At 46.2% G+C, this 24,469-nt stretch overlaps 1 protein-coding gene across 2 annotated transcripts in view; it reads right to left on the reverse strand.

The window, feature by feature from the left end:
• Positions 1-767: 767 nt before the first annotated feature.
• LOC108163606 overlaps positions 768-24,469 on the reverse strand; it is a 42,193-nt gene continuing 18,491 nt past the window's right edge. The window contains exons 3-11 of one of the 2 annotated variants that reach the window (XM_017298996.2): positions 9,222-9,275; positions 7,372-7,429; positions 5,728-7,308; positions 5,581-5,664; positions 4,900-5,527; positions 4,608-4,829; positions 4,348-4,545; positions 4,117-4,283; positions 768-4,038 (exon numbers count right to left, since the gene is read on the reverse strand). In XM_017298996.2, the coding sequence (XP_017154485.1) occupies positions 3,516-4,038; positions 4,117-4,283; positions 4,348-4,545; positions 4,608-4,829; positions 4,900-5,527; positions 5,581-5,664; positions 5,728-7,308; positions 7,372-7,429; positions 9,222-9,275 (3,515 nt within the window). In that variant the 3' untranslated portion in view covers positions 768-3,515. The remainder of the gene's footprint in view (positions 4,039-4,116; positions 4,284-4,347; positions 4,546-4,607; positions 4,830-4,899; positions 5,528-5,580; positions 5,665-5,727; positions 7,309-7,371; positions 7,430-9,221; positions 9,276-24,469) is intronic. The other variant, XM_017298997.2, reaches the window with a different exon arrangement.

Here is a 24,469-nt window from a genome sequence, read left to right on the forward strand (position 1 = left end):
TCCGAAGAGTCGCGCTCCGTTTCAGTATATCTATACCGTAGTCGTAGTCGGAGTTGTAGTCGTAGTCCGTCCGTATATGCCAGTCCGGAGTCCGAAGATGTGCGTATTTACAGCCCGTCCTGGTCCTTGTCCTGGTCCTGGTCCTGGTCCTTGTCGTGGTCGTGGTCCTGGGTCTGGCGTCCGTTCGGCTGTTGTGGGTCTGGGTTACGTTTGTTTAGGAACTCGAACCATTTTCTGTTTGTCGTTCTGGGGTTCGTCTGGTCAGTCGGTCGATGGTTTGGTTTGGTTTGAAGTTTGTATTCTCTAACACCCGCATTTCCTATAGATCTTTCTACTGTGGCCCACAAAGCGACTCTGTCTCCGCGGCGAGAAAAGGTCAAGTTCCAGAGGCTTAATTGTTTGTTTCTTTTGTTTGTTTGCTTCTACACTTGTGCTCCTCTGTGCGAGGAGATCATTTCGGCTGGTATCTGCTAGAGATGTCTCAGCTATACGTTCGTCCGCATCCTTCGTCTTATCGAATATAGTTAGTGAGTTAGTTAGTTAATGTTTTTGTATATCTATGTTACACCATCAATGAAACTAGTTTTGGGTAATGATTCGATTTGGAATGTTTGTTGTTGGGTTTGGGTTTGTGTGTAGACAAGCCCTATATATTGGGCATATTGATACTACACATCGATATAATGTTATACATATATGTATATAGTTAATGGATAAATCCGTTTAAACATTAGTGTTGTTTTTTTTTCAATTATATTATGTTATACGTTATTTGTTATTTGTGTTATGTGTAAGTTCCGTTCAATATTCTACGCATGGTTGTTGTTTTCCTTCTTTAAGATAATACATATTTAGATTATGGTTATGCTTATGGTTATGTTAAAATATACATCAATAATTTTGTCGTTACGTGTGTTCGACTACAATACGATAAGTTTTAGTACACTTATTTAATTTGATTCATCGAAGACGTTTTAAATTGAAATTGTCGTATCGTATTTTAATTAACTCTGAAAAAACGTTGCTTCAAGTACTCGTAAATCAATCGAAAAACTCACTACTAAATATTTTTCTCTAAAACAGTAATCTGTAATGTAATAATTTCTCCTCTCAACATCTCGTCATATTTTGTTTTGTTTTTCTACCACGTTAATAATTTTGCCTTTTGCAAGCCCTTGGATGTTGTTCGGACTCGCCACAGTTATTGTAATATTGATTTCTCATTTGCTTTTATTTTGTAGTGTAGTGTCAGTTGTGTTCTAGTTTTAGTTTTAGTTTTAGTTCAAACAAAGGAAATATGTAAACAACAAAAACGTTTGCGTCGAGATAATAATTCTTGTATATACTATAACTTTAACTCTGTTATTTTTGGTTTTTGCTTTTGCTTCTCGCTTAAAGTTAGTTGAAATGTTTTGTTTCTGTTTCTTATCTTGAATTAGTACATGGAACTACTGTAACGCGTTTTTCATTTAGTTTTTTAGTTCAACTTCTACATAAAACTCTTTAATTACGGTACTTTCTTATTTAATCGATAGTCGATAATTTTTTTGAATATTTTTTCTGTTGCTTATTCGCAGCATTTGCATTAAACAGCGTATCTTCTTCGGGATCTCCTGCTGGTTTTACTCGTATATTTTTTTGGTCTTTTTTGTGATTTTTTTTCTGATCGTTTGCCTCGTAGTCGGATATTTGTGTCTGATTTGATCGGTCCGGTTTCTTGTATCGTTGTGGCCATTCTTGGGGGTGTTTCGTGTAGCGTGTCATGCAGCTGATCGACTGCATAATACCGTGTGTCGCAGCAGTTATATATTCTCTTAGTTCGTTTACTGTTTGTCCGTTTGAATCGTTCAAAGGTCATGCCTGAGTGGGGAGTTTCTTGTGATGATACGAGTAGAAATTTCTTAATTTTTTGTATTTTTTTTTTTTTGGTTTTTTTCTTTTTTTTTTATCAGTTTGTTGCGGAATCCAATGGCTTAACGGTTTCTTGCTGTCTTCAAAAAGCTTGTTATGTGGCACATACTCCCTAACCGCACCCAAGGACCCGGCGAGTCGCCACCCCACACCACCCCATCTGCGGCCCAGCTTCTAGCTGCCCCAGTTGATGAGAGTAGATCATATCATGAATTGAAAACTGGTCCGCCAAACGGAGTGGGAGTGGGAGCGGGAGACGAGGCGCCGGGCTCCCCGGTGCCTACTCGACTTGTTACATTATCGTACATATATCTGTTGGATAATTATATATATATATGTGTTGTATATATAGATACGTACATTCAACTGTGTGAGGGGTAAAGAGTGAAGCGTTCGTAAACTGATAATTCTCTTTATATACGTACTTGATACATTGCACATGGTGTGGTAAAACAATAGTCAATACAATTCAATTTAATTTATAATTTGTAATTCAATTCAGTTAGACACTCATTAGTTGGCTAGATAGACAATGACATTCACCGTATTGTATATGAATAATAATATATATAATATATATTGTATACATATAAATTTGTAAGTGTAAGTATATAACATTGTATAATTAATTGTCATACACATCAATATGTTGTTGCGTCATGTTTGTTTTGTAAATAGATCTTTGTTAGGTACGAATTTTGCATTCCATTCCTCCACATCCACGTGGATATGGATATATGTTTCTGGTATATGTATGTATGTTTCGACTGTATGTTGTGTTCCGTGTTTGTGGGTCAGTGTTTTTGGGGGATGTGTTGTGTACAGTGTACAGTGTACAGTGTGGCGTGTATGGTTTTGGGGCTTGTTGTTAGCGGCATATGTATACCATTTAGCTCGATTGTTTTCAGCTGGGTTTTTTGATCAAGCACATCGAATATCAAATATCGAATAGAGTAAGTGGTTAATAAAGTATTAAGTAAAATGCCCCGTAATTGAATCCAATGCTTAACACCTAGACATTCAAATATGCGTAAGTATATGTATGCTTGTAAATATTCTTGCATATATCAAATAATTTCTTCTTCTTCTTTATATATCTATATATAGATATACATATATGTTAATAGGTGCAATTAGGTAGTGATTAGCACCACGCATGGGGCCAGCGAACGGCTCTCTCCCCACCCCGGACGCACCTCGGTCGTGACGGGCTGGTGCACGCCCCGGAGCAGCGTATCGGCGGGGGCAAGCACCGCCCCCTCGTGCTCCATGCGCTTACGCGGTGCAATGTGGCTAACTCAAGAACCATGTAACGGATAACAGATAACCTACAATCTAGAACCTATAACCGATAGATGTGCGTTGAGAAACAACAGCTTAATAAAAGGCCAACTCCTATCGCTCCAAGTTTAGCCTTTTTCGAACCTTCCAAATGCTCACTCCAAATCATACGCTCTTAAGGGAACACAAAGTTCAAAGTTCTAACTACAACGAAAAAAGACCCCCGAAACGCTGCAACAATCATTTAACCTGAGGTTCCTTCCAACCCGATCCTATCCTGATCCTGATCCCGATCTCGATCCCTGATCCCTGATCCGGCTGACCTACTTCTTCGCCTGCTTCTTCTGCTCGGCCGCCTTGGGTTGCTCCTTCTCCTTATCCTTCTCCTTATCCTTCTCCTTGGCTGCTGCTGCGGCCTTCGCACTGCTGGTGGGCGCCTCCTCCTCGGCCGCCTCCTGTGCTTTGTCCTCCTTGAGCGGCTCCTTGGTGTGGCTGCCGTTGCCGCTGCCGTTGCTGTTGTTCACGGCGCCGGTGCCCACAACAGGATCCTTGTCCAGCTCTCGCTTCTCCCCCGAGGTGTTGGCCGGCAGGGCCTTGAGGATGGCGTGCACCTCCTCGGCGACGGCCATCAGAACAAACTCAAACTGCTGCCGCGTGGCCACCACTCCGGCCCGCTGATCCCTCAAGTGCTCCAGGGTGGCGGCAATGTCGATCTCACGCGCACCCTTGTTCATTCGTTCGAGCACCAGGTCCAGCAGGATGTAGGCACCGGTTCGACCGGCTCCGGCACTGCCATGCACCACGATGGGACAGGATCGACGACCTCGATAGGATTTGTTCACTTTGCTGAAACATAAATTCAAGAAAAAGATTCAAAAGGGTGGAAAATGGATGAAAACGGGGGAATGGGAATGGAATAGCCACCGTCTAAAGTCCAGCAGTGCCTTGGCCTGAGCAGGAACTCCCATTTGCGGCCACGAAAGGAAATGGAACTGGGTGACGGTCCGGGTCTCGCTTGTGCGCAAATTCTTCAGGTAGAAAGAACGTACGAGGTAATCGTCACACCATATGTGCTCGCTAACTAGGTGAACCTATTGGAGCAATAGCAATAACAATTACTAGTAATTGGGATTAAGGATTCCAGTTTTCTCCCACCTCATAGATGTGATAGACCTCGGCACCTTCTTCCGGCCAGTAGCGCGCACATGCCACCTCTCCGTTCTCCTGCAGTCGGCATAGAGCCACAATCACAACGGCTCCCTGTTCCCAGATCATTTGCCAGAAGTGTGCCAGGGTCGATGGTAGTGGTCCCTGAGCAGCCACATAAGCGGGTGCCCGAGGATCATGATCGGTCTGAAATCGGAATAAATATATGACATATACATATGTGCAAAAGTTGAGGCTGAATCACTCACAATCGTCGATGCATTCACATAGTCTAGACCCTCGGCATTGGCCAAATGATTGAGGACAACTCGTGAGTGATCGTACGGCAAGGGAGCTCCGGGCCGATTCAGACCCACGCACTGCGACTGGGAGGCAGCTTCTCGAGCACTTGGCTCAGCCTCATATCGACACAAAGCCTCCCATTCACGCTGCAGACGTCCCTTGTTCCTCAAGTGATCCTCCATGTAAGACTGCAGACAGAACAGAATCGGCTTAAATTTTAGTTCTTCAAAAGGCGACAGGTGACAGGTGAGAACATACCAGCACCATGTGTCCAGTAGAGATGTCCATATTCGTCAGGGCGGGCTCCTCGCTCCAGGACGAGGTGCTGGAGCGCGAGGACGGTGGTCTGCCCTCGTTCTCCTTGCTCAGCGATGTGATGCGTCCACCCTGGGCGGGTTCCGTGGAGCTACCACCACCTCCGGCTGCGCCACCCACTGAGCTACCGCCGCCACCGCCACTGCCACTCTTGCCAGCCATGCGGGCACGGCACAGCTCCTGGTAGTCCTTGCTGCAGGTCTCCGCCCCGGCCATGCCCGACTGCAGGCCGCCCAGCTTGTCGCGCTTTCGGTCGTGCCGCTTGATCAGGATCAGGGTGACAAAGATCACGATCACCGCAGCCGCCCCGGCTCCGGCGAACATGTAGGCCATGATGTGGGTGACATCAGGACCCTGCTCGTCCAGTTCAATGCGTGAGGCCGAAACACTCGGGTCCTGCAGATCCTTGACCTTGTCACCCACCCCGGCATGCAGCACGTAGAAGCCGACGCGTCGCTGGATGTTGTTCTTGACGCCCCGGTTCTCGTTGATGATGCGTGCCACATCGCCGGCCGTCTTGCGCTCCGGATTGTCTGAGTTCACCCGGAAGCTGACTTCGTGTGGTTGAACGCTGAAGGAGATTGGAGTGAAATATATGGATTCAAGGGCAGCAAGGGAACTCACGTTAAATAAGAAAAGTATCCCTGCATGTGTAGTATCTGCGCCAGCTCATTCATTATGCGCTGCCCATCGTACCAACTGTCGATCCTGCAAGAAACAGAAAGGATTATATCAAAGGATCATCATTGTAAACGACCAAGCACCACTTACGGGTTCTTGACGAACACATGAGCATATTCAGTGTCTACGGTGTGCGGCGCATGATCCTCGGCTGAGTGCTGCTCCATGACGACCTTCTTCTTCTTGTATGCCTCGTCCTCGTCGCTGCCCTTGATGTGTGCGGGCAGCACCTCCTTGTTCCCATCCACCTTGTGCACCTTCTCCGTCTCCAGTTGGTTGGTCATTTCGACGGTATCCACGGGGCCAGGTGCCGGAGGGCCTAGTTGAGGCCCCGGCTTTTTCACGTCCAGCCGTTCGTGCCGCGCAAAGCCCAGCATGTTGGCCAGCAGCGTTTTCTTCAGAGCCCGCGGATCGTCAGACTGCATGCCTGGATCTTGATCCATGCCTGCATCGGCCTGCGGCATGAGAAGGAGTCCTCCCTCCGTGTACAGCCGCTGGTTGTTGGCGCGCGGAGGGTAGCTGTTCGAAGCCAGCATAGCCTCCTCCTCGATCGGCGTCAGGGAGTTGCGCAGCAGACTCGACTCGAAAGCCAGGCCCCGCTCCTGGGAGTTCACGTCGCTCGGATCCAGCTGACTGAAGGCCGGCGGAAGTCGCTTGGCCAACTCGGGAGCGAGATCAGCTTCGGCTGCCAGTTCGCCATGCCGAACAGTCAGCGGCTCCTGGACCAGGCCCTGCTCCTCGGCGAGCTCCCGGAAAAAGGAACTCTTCGGCTGTTCCTCCTCTCCCACTAGTGGTGCGCGGACTGCGGGGCCGTATTGTCGTGCGCGCCCTCTGGTCCGCTTGAAGGGTGTAAAGTTATCCGGAAAGTAGAGCTCGCTGGACTCGTTCACCTCTTCGGGCACGTAGACGGGGACGGGGACCTTGGCCTGCTGCTGCTCTTTCAGTTCCCGCTGCTCCTTATCCTTCTGCTGCTGCTGCTCGACCATGGCCTCCAGCTGGTCCATGGCATTGGGCTGAGGCTTGCGCTGATAGGGCTGCGGATCGGGCTCGGACGCGGCCAGTATCTGGTAGAGTTCCAGCCGGTTCTGTTGCTCCGCCTTCCGATCCGCATCCTGCTCAGCCTGCAGCCTCAACTGCTGCTCGCGCTCTATGCGCTGCCGCTCGGTGTCCAAGAAGGCGTCCAATATGCTCGGCGTCTCCAGCTGAGCGCCCTGCCCATGCCCATGTCCATCCGGGCTGCCAAAGTGCTCGAGCTCCAGGGGATCGTGACGCAGTCTCCGACGGTCCTGCAGCTGCCGCTGGTGCTGCTGCTGCAGCATGCTGTCCAGGTAGCCATCATCTCCATCGGCGCTAGGAGCCTGCTTCTTTCGCAGCCTCGGATAGAACTGCGCCTGACTCGGACTCGGCTGATCGTAGTACTCGACATCGGCCTCCGGCTCGGGTGGTGTGAACCGCACATAGGCCATGGCGCTGGCCGGATCCCCAAACTCCGGGGGGACCGGCGCCAGGTTCGCGCACAGATTGGGAGGCAGCTGCTGTTGGCGTTGCAGCGAGAAGAGCGCTCCCTGGATGCGGCACTGCACGTACGGATGGTCCCAGCCTAAGCCGGCGCCCTGGAGCTCCTCCAGCATGGTGGCCAGCAGACGAGACTGTTCCTCAGTGAGGGGTGTCCTATAAATCGGTTCAAGAAGATGTTAATTGGCTAACTGGAAAGCCTGGAGACCGGTTGCTTACTTCTCAATGTCCTCAACATCGACGCCGGTGGTAGGGATGCACTTGCCAAAGATATTGTCTTGAAAAACGAGAATAAAGAAAAATCATTCAAATCATTTGTTGCACTGGGTCTTCCTACATTCCGACATGGCAGCTCCATGGGAAACCAATTGGAAATGTTTTACATTCAGAAGTACGCGATTGTCATCTTTATTCTCGATATTAATAGGGCGTGTAACTGCATTAATTCCGCTGGTAATACAATGGAGATATGGAATCCCGCTGCAGGGTGCACGATGCAGGCTGCAGGCGGTTTTCCTTTGCCGCAGCGCCCTCCATCAGCACCTTTTGTTTTCATTGTGATTTACGACCATTTAAATGTATATCCTTGTATCCCCGTATCCTTGTGGCTTGCTTGTCTCGAGCGTAATTTGCATAATGTAAATGCTTCTCCTGCGGACGAAACGGGACGGAGCGGAACCGTGACTGCAGCGATTGTGACTGCGACTGTGACTGCAGTCCGCACACATGCGAGTACTCGTATGTGTGGGACGTCCGCGTCCCCTAACCCTATCCATCCCCCCTATTCCGGTCAACCATTTCTCTGCAATTTTCGCCATTTTTCGCAGGGTTTTCCTGCTGCAGCTGCTTTTCCAATTGTTCTCGGGCTGCCGCCCTCCCCCCCAAACACCCGGCTTACATAAGTAATTGAGTGTGTTCTCGATAATGCACTGGCAGTCAACACACTCGCCGTCGCAGCTGGCAGTCCCCCATCTCTGATATTCTACCCTTTTACACTTTTACACTTTGTCTTGGTGTCGTTTTGTGGCATCAGAGCATTGAAGAGCTCTGCAAATACGAATAATATGCCAGGGACTAAAATTTAGCCCGAATCGGACTCCCCACTCCTTGCACTCCTTGCACATTGACCCACAAAATGGCTAGAGTCTCGAGATGCATTTCGGCAACAGCCATCCAGTGAGGAGTGTAATGGGAGTGGCAGTGCAAAGAGATTGCGAATGGCAGCGGAAATCGACAGTGAAAACTGACATTGTAAGTATTTGGGCTTCCAGCACTTAAAGCAATTGAGGCCAGAGCCCTAGCCCTAGCCCTAACCCTGTGTGTTTCTATGCGACTTTATATGGAATATTAAGTTCCTTGAATTTCAGACATTTGACCCCCTGCACTGAAAGAAAGGAAAAGTGGAATAGTAAAAAGAAACACCATACAAAATTAGTGAAATTAAATAGAATACACTTGGAACGAAATATAAATTAAATTAAATATTTAATTTGTGGGAAATTTAAATATAAAAATACTTCATTTAGATATGATAATTAAATATATTTACATCAAATGTTTAGTGAAAACACTTCCATTTTCATATTTCTCGGGGCTAAAACAATGACAAATATATTTTAATCCAAGCATTACTATTCGGGGCTCAGGGCTTTTTCTCTAGTATTTCATAGCCTCATGTACCTCACTCTCAATTAAAATGTTTTTAATTCTTATATACGTAATAACTTTTGTATTATTATTCGCTCATTCAAAAAAGTTTTAGTTCAACAAAACCCGTGTACCGCGAATAACTTTTATTCCCTCGCATAAAAACCCCAACCTGAAACGTTAGCCCTCATTTAACATCCTTAATGCCAAATGTATTTAGTGCATGTTCTGGCATCTGTATAAAGGTTCATTCCCATTCGGCCCGCCCCCGAAAACTATCCTGTTAATCCGCTTTTAGTTGGGGGAAATTCAATTTCCACGAAGTTGAGGCTGAGGCCATTGTACATGCCCACTGATAGCCACAATCTGGGGCTTAAGTCCATCTTAACTGGGTGTTGGTGTTGGTCTTATCGCTTACTTACCATCATAGCAGACCTCGGAGCGCGGTATGCATAGCGTCCTAACAAACTGGCAGCCTGCAAAGAAAGGCACAAAAAAGAGAGAAAAGAAAGCACATGAAAGAGTTGTTCTTTGGTGGTGTATGGGTGAAATGGTGAAAGAAAGGCGTCGAGGCAGTGGGTAGAAGGGACTTTCAGTTGAGACATAATGATGTGGTAAGAGCCAAATCAGCATTACGACGCTAAGCAGACCCAGACCAAAAAAAAAAAACCAAAAAACCCAGCCCCAGGCACAGGTCTTGTCCAATTCAGTGCCAACATTCATGCCCCATCCCCCATCCGCCCCAGACCGTGGCACTCATGCCCCATTCCACCTCATCTTCGGCTCGAATGCCCCCTCCTCATCTTCGGCATTTTGTCGTTGCTTGGTGTCATGTGCCGCTTGCTTGACTCTTGGCTAAATAAACGCTTTTTATGAGCTTGTCGCACATGTCTAACACACAGCCGTAGCAGCACCAGAGCACCAGCACCAGCAGCAACATCTACAACAACTCCCATTCCCTCCGAAGACAACTACAAATTCCGTAGCCCCGAGGCATGGAGGGGAGGCAGCAGCAGGAGCTGCCATCCAGGCAGGCTATAAGGATGCCCCGAAAAATATCCTTCGCCGTTACTCAAATGCCTGTCGTCCTGCTGCTTCGCTGCTGCTGTCTCGTTGTGTGTGACGTCAACACCCACATCACAGCAGATTCCCAGGAATTTGCCACTGAAAAATTTGCCTCCTCCAGTGGCCTCCTCATGTGTAACGCACGTCCGCCTCTTTAGACTCCTCCATTCCAGCCCACCCCACTCCGTCTCCACTCCACTCCACGCCCCAATGGCGTCACTTTGGAACTTTGTTGTCAACAGTTTTCGTGGTCTTTGCCTGGCTTTTACTTTGGGGCTGACGACAGCGACAGCGACAGCATTTTCGACATTCGTTGGCCATTAATTAAGCCAAAGTAATTTCATTTCGGCCATGCTGGCTGGCCACCACCCACAAAGCGTCCCGCCCCCTCCCGTTCGCCTCTTATTTTCCACCCACGGTCACGTTCCCACCGCTGTTTTCTTTTTAATTGCTGAATAATTGCAGTCACGACTCAAAATAAAAAACAACAAAAAAAGCAGCGAAAATTAATCCCAACGTGCGATGGGACATGGCTGGAAACTGGACCTGGACCTGGACCCTTTTTGAATGGCCCAAAAATTAGGTAACTGGCAAACAATGAGCGAGGGGAGTAGTAAATATTCTAATGAATTCATCAGAAAGCGACAAAAAGAGCCGCCCAAGTGGATACATAGGCATTTCTTGGCCAACACAGGGGAACAGTCAGCAGTCAAGTGTCTACATTGTTTGGCCATGTGACACAGTGTTGAGCATTCTATAGAATTCTTCTCCTCCTTTCAGCATTGTCGAGTCGGCAGATTGAAGTGCACTCCATGTCCGGGGCAAGTACTATAAACTTCCATTTGTGTCCCTCTTGGAGCACTCTGGAAAAGCCGTCAATAAATGTGAGGAAAACATCCATCTGTCTATTTATCAATAGGCCAGACCCGCTTGGGACGTGACCTGCCTGCCAGAAGAGGAACGGCAAATAGAAACTAATTAAATGAGTGCTCCAGTCCAGTCCAGTGGCAAGGGCAATTTTGTGGCAAGTGCGCGGTCTAATTGCGAGTGCAGCAAAGGTGAGGTGAGCCCCCTCATCCTGTCAACAATGACGCTTTAAGAGACCAATCAGGGCCTGGGATCCAGGGCCTGAAAGGGTCTCCCTAGACCATTCTCATAAATATGCGGCCTCATGGCCGATGTCCAGGGTCTAGTACGGGCATTGTTTTCCTGTTTTTTCTGGTTGCTTTCTTCGGTTTCTCCCTGTGCCTCAACGGCTGGCTGATGATAAGGCCGCACGGCGTATGCGCAATATCCGCAATTCATGCCACATTCGTGGGCCATTTTGACGCCCTCACAGGCCAGTTTCAGTTTCAGGTCCAGGTCCAGGTGCAATGAAAATAGCAGCTGAAACATGCGAATCGAGGCTAAAAGCTTTTATGGCAACAGTATCCTTGTCGGTTCAACTATCAGACTGCCTGCCTGCCTGTCTGTCTGGCTATTTCTTTCTACTCTCTGCTCTCTCCTCTCCTATTATTTATGGAGGCTTCCATTTCCCCCTCACACATCAAGAGTGAAGTATTCGATTTGCCCCGCACATCATGCGGGTGAAGCGTTCGATTTGCGACGGCCTGGGAGATCCGCAAAAGAAATTGCAAACTGGAAATGCATTCATCGAGCCGGTCTGGCCAGTCAACAAATCAAAATCTCTGATGTCAGTCGAGGCAATCGTTCTATTGTGGTCTCGATTGATTGATAAGTTTTGCGGTTGAATCCTTGGCTCTAGAGAGTGGTGGCGGTCGGGGCGGTGCGGTGCGGAAAATCGTATTTCATTTTCTAAGCATAAATTATGCCACAGGCTGTGGAGGCAAACAGAGAGGGACAGAGAAGAGGGGGAGAGAGCGACGCAACAATTTAATAAATTTTCCGCCTCCAAGCGAAATTGAAAATTCCAAACGCACCGCACAGCCACTCCTGCTGCTGCTCCTGCTCCACTCCTGTGTGGTTGCCCCTGTATTTTGATTGATGTCCACAGCTTCACATAGTTAAAAGGAAGCTGCTGCTGCTCCTCCGCAAAAGCAGGAGAGAACCTTCTGGAATGGAATCTTTCCTCGGCTGTTTATTTTGAGAATGTCGCCTCGCCTCGGCACGGTGTCCCAGGTCCAGCTTCTGTTTGCTTTTGGGTCAAGGCATTCTTTTTTCGTTCTCTTTTTTTCTTTACAGAAACCCAGATTTTTATTTCATAACAACATATTTTGTTGTTGTTCTGCCGGCCACGACACGGCACGTGTGTCCCGTACAACGTGTGGTATGTGTAATGCTCGGCGAACGGGCGTCGAAGGCCCGCCGACATCTTTAATGACAGTAACGAATGTCCACACTCCGATTACGATTACGTGTGTGTGTGGTGTGTGCACACTGGAGCTGGTGGAACAACAGCAACTTCCCTTCCCGGAAAAGCATGCAAACAATCATTTTATGGGACAGTTTTGGTGAGTGGTGCGATGCGAGTGGTATTCTCCAGATACTTGTGCTCGTGGCGTGCTTGTTTGGCAGTCTATAAAATGAATGAATACCCGTACATATTAAATGTATGAGAATGAGATACACTCTTGGGATGGCGATAAAATCTGCTCTAATTGGAAAAATGGAAGCTGTTCAAACATACTCGTATGAGAATATTATATTATTTATTGCTTTTGTACTACAGAAACAAAACTTTTCCCAAAAGAAAATGTACAAGGATTTAATACTATATTAAAAGCTTAACAAAGTCACAACAAAAATTGGGTCACAGAAGAGCTCTTGATCTTTGAAAAGTTCAAAGTTTCTTTAGGAAACGAAGCAAAAATTTAAGAAATTACATTCTCGTATTTCGTTTCAACTTTTGATCTTGGATCTTTTAAAAAGTTATTAAAATTTAAAAAAATGGATACGTTAAAGGATGAAAGGAAAGACATTGTAGCATTCGCATTACAGACGCCCCTCGGGCCACAAATATTCAATGGAACGCGTTGACAGTACGTGTCAATTCTGGGGCAAACAACTGTCAGAAGGAGGCGGCGGGAGGCACAAAGAAAATAAATAATAACAAAGGACATTAATCACGACAAAGACAAGGAAAAGGAAAGGAGAGAAGGCCTGTGGCAAAGCCAACACGATGCAAGTGTTCCCTCCACACAGCTCTCGTTAAAGGGCAGCACAACAAGTACACAAAAGGCAGAGCCAGAGCCAGAGACAGAGACGGGCATGTCTCTCCCATATCCCGGCAAGCAGGGCCGTGCCAGGCAGCCTTGGTGCCTGTTTATGCATTAAAGTCCTGCTCCTGCCGCCGCTTTCGCCTACTTGACTTGCAAAGCGTTTAATGCTCTGCCACACATGCCCCGCACCGCACCGCGCCCCGCCGTGACCTGCCGCGTTATGCCGCTCAAAGCAAACAAAACAACACCAGGGAGAAGGCTTCTAGTGGATGCAGTGCCTCCACGCGGGGAGAATGTGTGCCCCATGCAACTGTGTGTGTTTCAATGGCGGCTTAGTTGCAGCTGCTGCAAAAAGTTGTCGCTGGCTTGGCAGCTTTATTAAGTGTAAATAAGCGGCGGCATTTCACAGCAACTGAGGAGCTGCTGGGCCGCCAACTTTTTACCAGCCACATACCTTTTGAGTGGAGCATTCCACGTCCTCCCCCGCCTCCTCCACCCCATTCGGAATGGAACTAGCTTCCACCTACTTTTGGCGACATCCCAGCCAGCGCCTCCACCTCCACGCGGAACGGCACAGGACATCCTAGCTTCCTTTTCCAACATGTTGCTGGGCAGGTTTTTTTTTGTTTTTTTCCATTTGGGTTGCTGTATCTGTATCTGTATCTGTGCCGCCGCCGGCCCCTTGATTTATGCCAACTCATTTTATTCATAAATTTTAAACACGTTTGACGTCGTTCATGGGGGTCGGGGGTCGGGCGTCGGGAGGTGGTCTCCCTCGTCTGTCCCACTGTGCGGGTTCGTTGATTTATCTAGCCACATTTCTAAACAAATATTTTTGGCCCCCGCACTCTGACCCGCCGCCCACTGCCAGCTCCATCCCCGTTTTCCGCCCACCGAGACCCACACAAATTTGGCACGCAATTAGGAGGCCCTGGTTTCTCTCTGTCTCTCTCTCTCTCTCTTTCTCGCTCTTTTCTCGACACCAAATGAACGTCCAGCATAAATATAAACTTTTTATGGCAGCCACTTTGAGTCTCTTCCTTCTGCTTGCTCCTTCCCAAAGAGCACTAATAAATTGAGTGCCAGTTCTGGCCAGGGCTAGGGCCAGCACGAGGAAGATAAAGAGCCTGACAAAAGCGCAGACCGGCAGCTACAAGGAGAGAAATGAGTGCGAGTCCTGGACATACGACCGACTCATGTGGTCGCTCCACAACTATAGTCAAACGAAGCTGTTTATTTGCTGGGATGGTTCATCAAACAACAAACTGCTGGATGTCAGCATTGTTCGGATAAATGTCAAGTGGCCTCCGAAACAAATCTGTACTTTTCAAAAGGCTACAATCCAAGAGGAGGTACACAATAACAAGCTGCTTTGGAAAAATCTATAAGATAGCTAGGAACAATGCAAGGATAAGAGGAGGATAAGTGAAGAGATTCATAATTAATTTTTCCGTCTTTCTTCTTAAGCAGAAAAATTAACAAACAAAATTCTGAAAGCTCTGAAAATCCAATATAAAATCCCAATGGAAAAACGGAGAATGAAGAGTGGCAGCTCTCTATTATGTTCCCCCTTACACCTCACCGCACTTCATTCACTCATTCATTCGTTCATTCATTCATTAGCCACTGTCTCTGCACATCCTGTCGTCATGGCCAACAGAAATTCCAAACGAATTTCGCCCGTCTAATTACCATGTCTCTGCAGCTGCAAAGATTTTTCCATCTCCTTTGTGGAACAAATTGAGCCCCAACCCCAGTCCAATGCCGAGTCGGAGTCGGAATCCGGGATCCGGGTGTCCGCATTGCACATCAATTTTGAATTCATTCACAGAGTACCACCTGTCCCTCTCTCTCCCTCTTTGGTTGGCTCTTTGTGTGCGATTTATTAGAAATTCCGTTTCGAAAGTGACCTGGAATGGACCTGCAGCAAGGACTTCCTTTGCAAACGAATCTGCCCAAAAACTGAAATTGAAACGTGGGATAAGCAAAAGCTGCAGTAGGAAACGCATCCGGAGGCGGAGTCGGAGGCGGAGGCGAAGGCGGATGCTGCGCAATCGAAAACGCAGTTGAATCGAAATCGCAATAAAAAATTTCAAATATGATGCCTGATTGCAGGTGCCCCGGGCGTAGTACTAATGCCAGAGGTTGCCTCCGAAGAGGAGACCCGACCAGACCCCCTGAGGCTTGCATTGCATTTTGCCAGTCAGCAAACAAACCCAAAGCAGGGTCCTGCTAATACCCTTCCCCCACTGCTGCACCCACCTTGCATTTATAGCAGGCATAGGTATCCCTTGCATAAGCAGGATCAATCGGAGCCCCCCTCTATGCAAATCCCCACAGCAATTGGCTTTATACAAAATTCAGACAATTTTGTGCACGGAAAATAAAATAAATTGTTGAACGCCCACAATCATCGGTGTGGGAGTGGTTTCGGCCGTAGGCCGTGGCTGTGGCAATGGCTGTGGGCGTCTGAGAAGGCTGGGATCCAACGAATTTACGATGCGCCCAAATTGATTTAATTAAATGCAAATAAGTTTCCCATTTGTTGTCGTCACTTCGCGCTTCGATGGCATTAATGTGCAATTACTTTTCCAATCTACCATAAAGGAATACGCACAGATCCTGATTGCTTATTATTTTGGGCACACATTTTTCACCATTTTCGCACCACCCGCCCCCTTTGTTTCTGCCTTGATTTTCATGAATGTTTAGGCAGCTTTTAATTTGTGCTTATTAATGGAGGGAAGGGCAGGGCCCCCGGCCCAAGGAAAGGAAAGGCGCTGGCCATCACCAGGACTCCTCGTTCATGAATTTTCATTAATTTGTGCTCTTGTTGTTTGTGCTATTTTGTTGTTTCCCAGGGCATGAAAAATTCATTAGATTTTTTGCATAAATTATGGCCGTTGTCGTACCGTAGTCGAGTCCACAAGGAAGGAAAACAACTGCAAAGTGCTCGAAAAACTTTTGCTCAAACACGGGGTGTGGGCCGGGGGTGTCCGATAGAATCGGATGGAACCGGCCAAGTGTTATCATTGAACTGCCGGAATACTTTTGGCCAAACATTTGACGCTCTAGTTTCGAGTGCTTCCACCTTGTTCAAACAGAAACCGAAAACCATTTAAAGTTTTTCAATGTGTTTTAGTTTGTACCTTTTTTCAACGCTCCCCCGAGAGACCATTTAATGTTGTTCAGGCATTTGGCTAAATGTCTAACAAAGTGTTACAGAAGGTTCTTATACCTCGAGGAATATGAGGGGAAATTTAAGCATGAATAAATTGAGTAAGCTGGAACTTTGTTCTTTAGGATTAAGTTTAATTTGCCATAAAAACATTAGGTATAGAGAACTTTTTTAACCATCAAAACTCTTTCCTGTGGGGATTTAAAGATGTTACAAAGTATAACAAAAATTCATTCATATTTAAAGTCTTTAATTGTTGAGGGTATAAGCTTCTATTGTGGTAGGTGCTGTTTTTATTAGTTCATTATATATCCATTAATTTATCGCCAAAGCTCGCTTTTGACTAATTGTAGTGGTTGAAAATATGACCAAAAATTATGCAAATGAGGTAGAAATCATTTAGTAACTCAGATTTGGACCATTTTTAAATGTTTTGTAAATTCACAGTCTTTATTTCAAGCCTCATTTGAGTTGGGGATGGATTGAATGACCAAATTTATTTCAAACAGCATTTAAAAACAATTAAAATACTCCACCCTCCATTCTCACGCCCTTTTTAAATTCATTAAATTTATGCACAATTTTAATGTTATATGTCATCCTTTTTTAATGGAGTATATTAATCTAAATAATCCATATTGGGTAATGTATGAGCAGGCACAGTGTCCGCTGGTGTTTGGCCATTAAGCGGCTCTAATTGTTTTATTTTCGACCTTAATTTGTTTTCGACCAGGCTCGAATCAATTACGAGCCCAGGCCGCAAAGTATGCAACGCAGGTGGAGAAAATTAATTTGTGCCTTTCTGTCGCTGGCCTGGCCTGGGCCGATAAATCAAATCATTAGCTCAAAAGGTCACTCAACATGGCCCGTTCTATGTGTGTGTGTGTGTGTGTGTATGTATTAAGAACAAATTAGGGGAGGCCCAATGGAGCATGATTATAGCAGGCAAAATACTTGTATACCAAACACATAAATACACATTTTGTGTTCCTGCCTGGCTGCATGGGGGAACTTATTTATTTGCGTATGCGTAACACATAAAAATCCAGTCCTTATTAAATTTCCGCACGCCTACACATGTCCTAGGCCCTGGTGTCCTGGGGCATGGTGTCCTGGCATTCTGGAGACTTACGATTCCTGGAGAGGGTAAGCACACATCCTACCAGCCCCTCCCATACCGCCCAGAGCAGCTGCTGCCCCGCCCACGCTCTGTGCTCTGTTCGGGGGCTGGTTTCCTGGCATTTGCTCAATGAATTTTACATGTTTTTTGTTGTTGTTGGCCCCAGCCCGGGCCCTGGCCCAAGCATCTGTGTTTTTTACACTTGCCGCAAGCAAAGCACTCTCACACAGATACACACTCGCCCACACACACACCCGTGCCTGACATTTGGTTTACTATTTGCCTACACCCCTACACCGAACACCGAACACCGAACCTCCTTGGAGCCCTTGGAGCAGCCTTTGTTACACCTTGCAGGCCAAGTAAACAATATTAACATTAAATTAACATTTATTTGCTTTTGGCAAAGGTTTCGCCGGCCTCCTGCCCCCATTTCTGTGTCAAATAAATACATTTACATACATTACGCAACATATGAATGGCTTCTGCTAGTTTCTGTTCCATTTAAAATGGTCTAATGGAAGCCACGGCCAATGGCGACCGAATAAAAAGCCACAAAAATGGCATTGTAACTTCAAAAGGCAGACCAGACCCGACCCGAAAACAAAGTGCCAACAAAGTAATGGCTGGGATTTGCCTTGCGGCTGCCGACGCGGTGGGGGCCACACCCATTTTCCATATGAGGAAATAATAATCCGGAAAAAACAGGCAGAAGGCAGGAGTGGCGTTGGGGATAGCAACCAGTTGCCTCTCCATTTTCCTCTTTTTCTTTTATAGGTTTTTTTTTTCATTTTCGAGTGTGTGTGTCTGTTTTGTGAGTTCTTTCGAACAATTTTACGCATATTTTCACTCAAATATAACATTTGCCATGTATGTAGGTACTCTGTTGAGCCCAATGTCGAAATATTTACGATGCCACGTTAATTTTTATGACACTCTCTCGCTGTCAATTCGGTCGCCTCTTCAGATGTCGATGCCCGCCGCCAGACAGCGATTCCGATGCCCATTACCCACACGGGGCATCCGGGGACTGACTGTTTCGAGGTCGGAAAGGAAGAAGGGCAGAGGCAGAGGTGGAGGGCTAATATATCCATTAAACTTGTTTAAAAAGTGTCGTAGAATAGGCTTACGAGAATCCCCATGAATTTTAAGTAGCAATATAGGGGATTATAGTTCAAATTAATGATATTTTGTATTACAAATTACAGAAAATAGCAGACAAATATGTAAAAATTGAGAGGGGAATGTAAGGACTTGTGTAATAAGACGGAAAAGGTCCTTCTTAAAAGCAAAATAAAACGATTATGTAAAAATCAATTTAATTTGTAATAACACAAATATTTCAACCTCTGAGATTTTCCACTCTCAGTCAAATAGATGGGAAGCAATTTGTTCTTTTATAATCAATATTTCCACTGCTTAATTTGTGTAGCCACAATTATGTACCATTTATTTGGGAACCCCCTTCAATTTATTATTATTTTTTCCCCCATTTGTGCTCGGTACCACCTCGTCGAGGCCATTCGTTATGTCTGCCTCTTTTATTGCTATTATTTATTTGGTTATTGTATATTTTGATGTGCCTGAATCTTAACGATGATTACGGTTATTATTCATTAGCCAGGCTTTTGTCATTCGCCCAGCTGCTCTTTTCTCTCTCGCTCTCGTCATTATCTGCAATTTTTGCTGCCACTCGGGCGGGTCCTTGGTAGGGGCTGGCGGGTGTTGGGAGTGGGCGTGGGCGTGTCTGGAAATGGTTCATTGCCCATTCAATATCTTTATTTCTGCTCGATTGCTTATCTTTAAATGGGATACAGTTGGCTGGTAAGGATGGACCGAGGACCTTGCTCCTTTGGCTCCTGAGAATTGCAGGGGCAGGGGTGGGGGCAGAGACAGCACAGGTGGGCGTAACCGCACACATCTCGAATACTATACTCATACGAGATGATGTGTGTGCCCCATTGTCTGAGTTTTATCTCTTAATTACATCTTCATCTAGCCATTGAAGGCCTTTCAGAACGGAAAGTTTAATTAACTTGCCTCAAGTATTGATGGAAGACAGCAGCCACTGGCTGCCTGGCCATCATGCGCTCCAATAGCCATATAATTGAATTTCCACGATGGCCACCACATCCGACAGAGACGGGGCCACAAATTGTAGCCATGAATGGATTAGAGAGCCGACATAATTCTATAGCAGGACACAAAATACAATATTTTAAGAGGCAGCTGCATGTTTCCAATATCTATTGAATTTCCCATTTATTTTGTGTAAATTTCATAGGTACTCAAATTATCCGAATGTTCAAAGCTGATGAAACAATTTTATATTTATTTTTAGGATCAAAAACCATTCTTGGAACCTTTGTGAGAGCTCAAAGAATTTGTGCAAATACATATTTAAGCTTTCCTTTGTGGCCCACAAATTTTTCTCTTATTTATTCCAGATATTTGAGAAATTTGCTTCTTTTCAAGCAGACATTTCCTTGGAAATATTTGCCACAAATTAAGCAACAAATTGCCATCCAACAGTGCAAGCTTTTCCACTTTTCCTGGTCAAATCCACTCAAGAGAAACTTAAACTGAAAACTGGCATAAATCTTTTTCCCCGTCCTAATGGCACGGGGACGGAAACGCACCAACATGCAACAGTAACTGCCGCACAGAGAGGAAGGGAGAGGGAGAGAGAGAACAGGGATACAGAGTGCGTCCTAAGCCACAGAAAAACTTGGATACATAGTGCGTTTTGAGCCCTAAAGGTACATAGACACAGAATGCGCTTAGAGCCTTCTTTCTGGCTGTAATTGCGGCGCTTAAAACGCTTTCAGAATGGCAGAAAAGTTTCGGACTCTGCTACAGAGGTAGTCGGTATTTTCTGCTGTTTTCTCTGTACATTCGTTACATTTTGCTCGAGAATTGAGCGCGCAATCAGTTGACAAGCCGAAAAGTAATAGGGCACCCAGCCGAGCGCCCTTGCAAAACTTTTGGAAGCACTCGAGTGCAAGGAAGGAGTCCTCCTTTCGCTGTTCTTCGATTATGTCGGCAATATGTTTACGTTAACAATGCAGGGAGGAGGTCGTGCCACACCCCCCCACTGGCAGCCCTCACTCCGCCTTATAAACAGACAGCAATTTGTTCCAAATGACTTGAGCGTGGCGCAAATTAAGTGCATTTTCATTAGTTGCAAGTTGTTTGCCGGGCAGGGGCACGGGCGGGGGCATGGCCTGGGCCCCGCACCATTTGATAAATTAAATTGCCGTCGGGAAAGCAGTAGCAGCCAGTACCGACATCGTATTAAATCCAAAAGCAGGAGCTGGAATCAAAGGGAAACCCTGAAGCAGAAGCGCCTCAAATTGCTGAACAGCAATTATTTTTCCGGCTCACATTCGCGATAAGAGTTCTCCCCAACTGGAGACTGGCGCCGGGGGTGGACTGGGGGGATGCCAACTTTCATCCAAAACTAACTATCATTTGCGCCACTCAACGCAGTCATCCATCCATTATGCTTTGGGCCTTGTGCAAATTTATTTGTTGCAAGCAGAGAAAAAAAACACACAGTTGGAAGTTGCAACTAGGATGGCAAGAGCCTTGTGCCAGTTTAGATTTGATGCCCGGAGATCAACAGCATATATCTCAGGGATTGGAAGTGGCAAAAAACATGGATGTGTAGAGAGAGAAAGAGATTTTTTGAGTAGAAGAGATTTTTCGGGCTTCAAAGTTCAAAGTCCCAAAAGAATTATTAAAAAAAAACAAACAAAAATTTGAGTCCTCTGGTCTATTTTTTTGTTCGAGACACATTCTCTGAGGAATCGGAAGTTTTTTCTAGCAGAAAAACCAGAAACCAGTTGATAGGTACACAAAGCTTTGAATTTAAGGCGCTAGGTTTTTGGGGATTTCAAGAGCCAGCACCTATCATGTTGAATGGGTATAATTCCCGCTGAAAGCTGCACACCGCAAATGCACTTACGAGCAATGCAATCGGAATTGGTTAGACCTTTCTGACGGGGATTAGGATCGCAGCCACAAACAACATTCCACCATTGTATAGAGCACCCCTAACCCTAACCCTAAACCTAAACCTAACCCTTTGTACATTTACATAGATACTCGGTAGTAGTACCTATGCACAATTGTGGTTTCGATGATGTATTCCAAAGCTGCGTCGAAAAACTCCATGGCGTATACGCAACGTGGCTGGGGCTGGGGCTCTACAAGGGAATTGCATTAGCCGTGGACTCGGCCACGTCCACGTCGCACTGAATATATTTAAAAAGTTTTCAATGTCCGGGGCCTTTCAGCAGTCCGACAGCCAACTAATTAATAATGCATTCGGTTCTGATTTGAAAATGTGAAAATGCGCGAAAATGTAAAAACCAATTCGCTGCAAAAGCAAGGCAAAGCGGGTTCGGGCTCTGGTTCTGCCTCAGGCTTTGCATATGACCGAGATTGGGATTTTCATTTGCAGAAAATGCAGAAAATACTGCGCAAAATATGAGAATTCTACTGTCTCTCTCTCCTTCTCTCTTCCTCGGGCTGGCCTGTCGGTGAGTGCAAATATTTGTTTTACAAATGAAATTAATAGATATGCAGCACACAGCAACGGCAACGGCAACGGCAACGGCAACGGCAACAGCAGCAGCAGAGGCGAGCAGATAAAGTTCCATTCCACCATTACGATGGGTGTGGCCCTGTCCTGGAACGTCAGTTTAATGAAGTTGTTTTTGCCATTCTGTGATCCTGTCATGCCTCGCAGGCGGGCAAAGGTCAATGTGGGAGACTGTTGCATGCAACAGGGAGCCCACCGCACTCACAAGGGACTCCAGCGACAGCGACAGCTCCTCCTCGTGCTGCAGCTGTTAATTAAATTTTATTGTGCTGCCATCAAAAGTTGCACAACAGGCCAGGACCGGGACCCAAGCAGGACCCATGGTTCGGTGTGGCGCAGCCAACCATCGGAGCGGACTAGAGCGGAGCGGAGCATCAGCTGCTGCTAATGATGATGTTGCTTGTGCTGGTGGCGCCTCCCGCCCGTCAGCTAATTTATACATACATGACACGGCCAACAACAATGTCGCCCATTGTCAGGAGCAGTCATCTGCACTGCCGGAACATTTATCTGTTTGCCAGGTTGTGTATACTTGTGCTCGTCTGTGCTGCAGACACCTGCAGGATGAGTGAGAGCCCCTGCAGGACGCAGGACTCAGGACGTGTGGGCGTAGCAGCACCAGTTGCAATCAATAAATCCCAGGACCTAGCTCCTGTTGATATTTGCGCAAGGCTGTGCATAAATGGATGTGCAGAGCAGAGCTCCCCCTACCCCGCCGCCTATCCCCGTGCCTAACTTTGCATGTGGGCTGTGGGCTGTGGGATGATTGCTGACGTGCATGAAGCGAAAGCTGCAAATTTGCATGGGCACCAGCCCCCTGGTGGCTGGTGGGAGTGGGTGTGGGTGTGGGTGTGGGAGTGGCAGCGTTGCCACAGCAGCAACTAGTTGTTGTCATGGCAGCGGGAAGCTGTACCTTGCCCGGGATCCGGAAACGAGCTGGGAGAGGGTGCAACGAGGCCTGGTTACGAGCTGTGAGGGTTTTTCAAGCCAGGATACGAGCTGCGCGACTGTACCCTGACCAGGATACAAGCTGCGAAGCTGTTCCAGGCCAGGATACGAGCAGTGAATCGGTGTGCAGCTGTACCCTGACCAGGATACGAACTGTGAGTCCTGTGGCAGCTCGCACCACCCACTCCTTGTGGGGCTTAAACCAGTTACCGCCAGTTGCTGCCATGAATACGTAAGGAAGTTGCAAAGATGAATATGATAAGCTGGCGAGTGCTCAACCAAAGCACGACTTGAGGCATGATGGCAAAATCTTACATTTTGCGGTGGAATATAATTTATGCATGGATGAAATAATTACGAAAATTGAATATATGGAAATTACTTAAATGGAAACCAAAAAGCACACACAATCCGATTATGCCAGCGGGATAACGTGTGTATATGGAAACTACGAGTATGTGGAAAAAACAGATATGCATATATCCGTATTTATATGGAAATTCAATTTTGCAATCAATGAAATTATTATATTTATTCATTTATATAATAGCATGAGTATTTCATCTTATTCATGAGCAGTCGAATATGCAATTGGTTTTAACGGTCGGTTGGTTTTTATTCGTACGGGTCGGTGAATTCGGCAGGTGACAAAAACGTTGTTAAAAGGTGAACAATTTGAGGCTTAAAAGAGCAAACGAAGCTCGGAGGAGGGGGTGTTTATTGATAAAGCAGTGGTCTTTCATCAAAGTTTCTGATTCTCAAAAATAAAGGAGAGCAGGTCTAACAAATAGGAAAAGTGGTGGAAGAATTCGAAACTAAACCCCGAACGATGTCGCTTAATCTATATTTAAACGAGTAAATACTGGAATTTCATTGAATTTTGTATTAAAACTGACTAAAAAATGTACATAAAGCAATGAAATTAGAAGAAAAACTTTCTGTGGAAGACCAATATTGTGATTCTCGTATTTATAGAACGATTAATATAAGTGTGACTGGAATTGCAGCGCAAGGCACTGCCTTGCTCATTCTTTCTACAAAACAGCCAAACAGAGAGTGAGCGAGAAAAAAACCGAAATTTTCGGATCTGAACCGTTGCGGGGAAGATGCCTGCTTCGCTCAATCCGCTTTATGCGAGCGATTCGATGTACTGATATGTAAAGAATCGATTCCACCGAATGTATTCGGTTACCTATTCATGCAGGACTTGAATACTTGTGTCTAAAAGCAAATCATTTGGATAAAATACACTCTTAATCAAATCAATGACCCATTTCAATTCGTCAGACAAACAATCCCTACAAGGTGTACTTGGATATTGCTTTTCATCAACAAGGGCAATGGAAAATCCACTACCTAATCTCCTTCGAGTCCTATAACCCTGGAAACTCAATTTAATCTTCAAAAATCAGACAAATTGATGTCCTAATAAATTGGTTGACAGTTCTAATCGACCACCTACTATTCACAGACCACTAGCTGGACCCAAATCAAACCCCCCAATCCCCTGACCCACACATAATTGCCTAAGAGGAGAGTGACTCTGCTGGTAGTCGTATGACTCGGGCCTGTTG

This window comes from Drosophila miranda, chromosome 4 (genome assembly GCF_003369915.1).
Source record: "Drosophila miranda strain MSH22 chromosome 4, D.miranda_PacBio2.1, whole genome shotgun sequence".
Lineage (NCBI taxonomy): Eukaryota > Metazoa > Arthropoda > Insecta > Diptera > Drosophilidae > Drosophila > Drosophila miranda.